The sequence below is a fragment of the Gossypium arboreum genome, chromosome 7 (assembly GCF_025698485.1).
Source record: "Gossypium arboreum isolate Shixiya-1 chromosome 7, ASM2569848v2, whole genome shotgun sequence".
Lineage (NCBI taxonomy): Eukaryota > Viridiplantae > Streptophyta > Magnoliopsida > Malvales > Malvaceae > Gossypium > Gossypium arboreum.
Window position 1 is genome coordinate 40,034,436 of NC_069076.1, and position 4,376 is coordinate 40,038,811.

A 4,376-nucleotide genomic window follows, 5' to 3' on the forward strand; every position below is an offset into this window, starting at 1 on the left:
AAGGACAAAATTTAAATAAATAAAAAAACATGTAAACGTTAAGAGTGAAATTTATAATTAAACCTTTTAAAAAATAACCTTGCAAGTTTAAACCCGTTAAATTTTTTGGTTATGGAGTTGAGGTATAAAGAAAATGAGGAGTTGTAGGATATAACTTTAGGACAAGGAAGTGAAGTTGTTTGTGATTTCGACAATCTTTGTGGATATGGGTTTACAAGGGTTTGGTGTATAGGATAATGAAAAGAGATTGGTACAGAGTACCATTGTTTGATTTTGTCAGTGAGGGGTATCTACCGAAGAGTTATTTTATCCATTTCTTCTATCAAACAATTGGGTTTTGGTTTCAGGAATATTGTCAATGTCATGAACATATTGAAATGTATGATTCAATATTTGTTCTGCTCAAGCTTCTTCTGCATGTCACTTCACTGACCATTGCTTTACCATTACAAAAAAAACCATTTCTCTAATACTAAATTAATATGTTCATGAGTTGGGATTGATAGGTTCTTAAATTTTATCATTCCATATGTCCTTTTAAACAACAACTAATCTTTTTACCTAACTGAAATAAAAGTACACCAAAAACTAATAAAATGGCAACCTAAACCTTAATAAAAGAACCCAAATTAACGCCGCCTTTCCCAACAGATTTAACCTTTAACATTTTAGGTGTTCAAAAACTTGGGAAAATTATCAATTCCTTTAGCCTATATTTCATGGTAGCTTATTCAAGAACGCACTCAAAGGATCATACACATCTTCTTTCGCCTTTTCTGCCATTAAATAATCCGCATGAGCGTAACTTTCTATGTACTGAACAACAATCTTGCCTGGATCATGATGTTTGAGACAATCAAGCAAAAGCTTCACATCATTCACATCCGAAAGAGCATCGGCTCCACCATAGCTGAGGAATATGGGAAGGTCATTTGGAATACAGGTCATGTTGTATGCAGGAGGAGTTGGTTGCCCATAGTGTTTTATATTCTCATCACAATCATTGTAATCATACATTGTTAAGGTTCCTCTCCTAACCACTGTAAAAATTATAGCCAGAGCACCATTTTTATACCCCACAAAAAGCTCTTTGTTTCTGAAAGGGTTTTAGGGATACTTACTCTGACACATATGGATGACGTTCTTCATTGCCGTTGGCTGAGGTTGATGATCTAGAAAAATCTCTGTTTTGGAACGTTTTATGCAGCAGTTTTGCCCTATAAAATGGATGTCCCAAAGTTTCAAGTTTCAACTCAGCAAGAGATAACAAATTCCAATTAAATTTTGCTTCATATTTATCAAACAAGTATGTTAGCTTACCTGTATATGGTGTGAACATGTTGCTGCAGTCAACACTTGGTATTCGACAGATGATCTTCAGAGTTCGCATAGTAATTAAACTGTTGATAGTTTAGAAATGATGTGTTGGATATTTTATCTACATCCAATAGAAAAATAATTTACAGTAAAAAGTGTTTGAGGTTTTCTTGTCTTACTCATTTAAATCAAATTTATAGAGGCCTAACGAGTGCAATGCCTATAAAAACAAAAAGGATTCTTTCATTTGTTAAGAAAGAAAAAAGGTTATTCAAATTGGATAAATTAGAAAGAAGGCAGGATATGGTTCAACCTCGGCAATGAAGTTATCAGTAATAAATCTTGAAAGTAAGGAAGTAGTGTGACCCAGATAAGCAATTGGGCAGAGTAATGCAGCTGATCTCAACAAGTTCAATAGTTGATCCCTTGACATGGCAGCCATAACCATCAAAGTTCCCTGCAAACAAACGACATCAAACTGTCCAAGACGATTGGAAATGAAGCATTAGCAGCAGATTCTAAACCAAAACTCACCTGTGAATGCCCAATGAAGTGTAGCTTTTGTCCTGTTTGATTATACACATACTGGAATGTTGCAGGAAGATCATAAGCTACCAATTCGTCCCATGACCAATTCCAGTATGCCTAAAACACCCATTAGAATCAACCTCAAGCTCCGAATGGAAACAAAACAGCAATCAGCATGTCTTATAGAGAGAGGAATTAGGAATAACTGGATCATAATGACTCAGTGATGTATGCCCTTCGCTGTACTCTGTTCCGCGCGAGTTAACAAGCCAGACATCGTAGCCATTATCGGCCAGATTGAATGGCAATGATCGTTTTGGGGGCAATAGCATCCATGATCTTGCATCCTGAATATCATACACACAAGTCATTTTCACATACAAATTCATTGCATCAACGACAGAATGGACCAACCAGTAACATCCCGTGCTGCAACAGCACTGGCGGCCTGTTTCTTGCTTTTCGACAGCCAACGAACCGCCCCAAAGGAATTCTTAGCACATTGAGAACATAGCCATCTTTTGTAATTACCTACAAAAAAAAACGACTCAAAAATTCATTAAAAAACTGTGCAAAACAGTGAATATCAAGATATTTAAATAACATTTACCCAGTGTTCTTCACAATCATAGCCATTACTCTCCACCATTGATTTGCAGATACCTCCACGATCTGATGATTGGGCCGCCAATGCAGCCTCTCCGGTTCCATTCTCTGGAGCTTTTAGACAAAACAAATTTTGTGCACAAAAAATGAGTAGGATTGTATGATTTAATCTAATGGTGTTGAGTGGCTTCATGATTTTATTTATTATCACAAATCTATTCGTATGAAGAGCTCTGAAACACTAAGCAAAGTATCAAGTGGACCCTTTTATTCCTCTACCAAAATTCCATTGAAGTGACCCATGATCTAAGCCAATGCAGCAAATGCATGAGGCTAACAATAAAACAGCAGCTCCGTAGGAAATGACACATCCAATGCTTGTGAACAAATCACTGGTCAATTTCCCCTTCTATTATTATTTTGTCTTAGAAATGCAATCTAACTAGCTGTATATAATAATATCTCTAATATATATAAAAAATAATTGTGTATAATACAAAATAATTATCCACTTTTAATTTTTTTGTGAGATTTGTTAGATTGGTTAAATTGACTAACAATTTCAACATTGTGTGGGGAAAGGATTGCATGAAATAGATACGTCATATTATCTTATATTCCTTACCAATTATTTAATACTATTTTAGTATCTTTTTTCCATGTTATTTGTTATCCTTTTGGTAATTTTTTTAACTTGGACCATTGACCTTGAACCTTGGGTCCTAAACATTAATCCCTAAATCATGGACCCTAAATCTTGAATCTTAAACCTTTTACCTTGAATTTTGGAGCCTCGACCTTGAACCCTTAGTTCAAGGTCTAGGGTTTAAGATTTAAAATTTAGGGTCAAGAGTTCAAATTTTAAAAAAAAAAACCAAAATGACATGTCAATGAAATGACATTAAATAATTGGTAAAGGATACAACATGATGTGGCACATCTGTTTTATATAATCCTTTACCCATTAGTCGACCCCCATTTCCTCTCTCAAATATTAAGGGCACAAAAATCATTGTATTTAAAATTTGAGTTTAACTTAGATTAGGATAATCTTACAAAGTCACTTTTTACGCATCGAATAATAACATGCCACGTCAAAAAATTTCTAAAGAGCATAAATAATATAATATATCAAGAAACATAAAATTAACGCTTATTACTATTTTTAACTCTAAAATTAATAAACTTAATCTATTTTTATGAAATCTTAAATCCTTAAACTCTAGACCCTAAAACTTTAAACCCTAACCTCATTTGACCCTAAATCCTAATTTAACTCTCTCCCTAAAATCATAAATCTAGTTGAATGAAAAACCATAAACCTTGCATTACTATTAATATTTTTAAATTTTTACATTAATTTTATTTAATAAATTAACGAGAATTTGGGTAAATTATTATTAAGGAGAATTGATCTAATTTTAGAAAGTTTATCATATTAATAACAAATTCCTTTAAAAATATGAAGTGGTACATTTTTATTGTACGCCTAAAAAAGTGACTTTTTAAAATATTCTGATATAATTCTAAAAAAAAGTGTATCATATTCATGCAATGATAAACTCAACCAGCAAAGCCACGAGCTCATTTGAAATTGCAAGCTCAAACAAGTCTGTGAGAACTCATTGAAAGCTACAAGCTCACCCAAAGACACAAGCTCATCAAAGTTGCGAGCTCAACTCAAGTTGTGGGCACATCAAAGTGTGAGCTGTTAAGTTTTTGGTGAATCCCTAGTTAATGTGAAAGTAAGGTTCACGTATTCTACTATTGATGTTTGGTATAAAATCTGCTTGTTAAGGTTAATGTATTAAAATAAGCAGAGTTAATATTGATTTGATGTTTTTAGATATTGCTAATCAGTTTGTGTGCAAGTTTTATCTTTGCATTTTCAAGGTGATTTAGTGGGATTTTTTGATTATTTGCAA

The 4,376-nt window shown here is 33.3% G+C and overlaps 1 protein-coding gene across 1 annotated transcript; it reads right to left on the reverse strand.

Annotated features, from left to right (window-relative positions):
- Nucleotides 1-640: 640 nt before the first annotated feature.
- On the reverse strand, nucleotides 641-2,831 carry LOC108468541 (triacylglycerol lipase 2-like). Its single transcript, XM_017769420.2, has 9 exons — nucleotides 2,456-2,831; nucleotides 2,260-2,376; nucleotides 2,052-2,192; nucleotides 1,852-1,962; nucleotides 1,631-1,774; nucleotides 1,497-1,537; nucleotides 1,321-1,400; nucleotides 1,122-1,217; nucleotides 641-1,040 (listed from the first exon to the last, which is right to left on the reverse strand). The coding sequence occupies exons 1-9, from the start codon at nucleotides 2,642-2,644 to the stop codon at nucleotides 718-720; spliced, it is 1,242 nt and encodes a 413-aa protein (XP_017624909.2). The 5' UTR covers nucleotides 2,645-2,831; the 3' UTR covers nucleotides 641-717.
- Between the last annotated feature and the right edge of the window lie 1,545 nt (nucleotides 2,832-4,376).

Coding starts and splice junctions, on each gene's coding strand:
- LOC108468541 (XM_017769420.2), bottom strand. CDS start 2,644: ATGAAGCCACTCAACACCATTAGATTAAATCATACAATCCTACTCATT. Junction 1,775..1,851: donor ACTTCATTGGGCATTCACAG/GTGAGTTTTGGT, acceptor GTTTGTTTGCAG/GGAACTTTGATGGTTATGGC. Junction 1,401..1,496: donor TATAAATTTGATTTAAATGA/GTAAGACAAGAA, acceptor AACTATCAACAG/TTTAATTACTATGCGAACTC.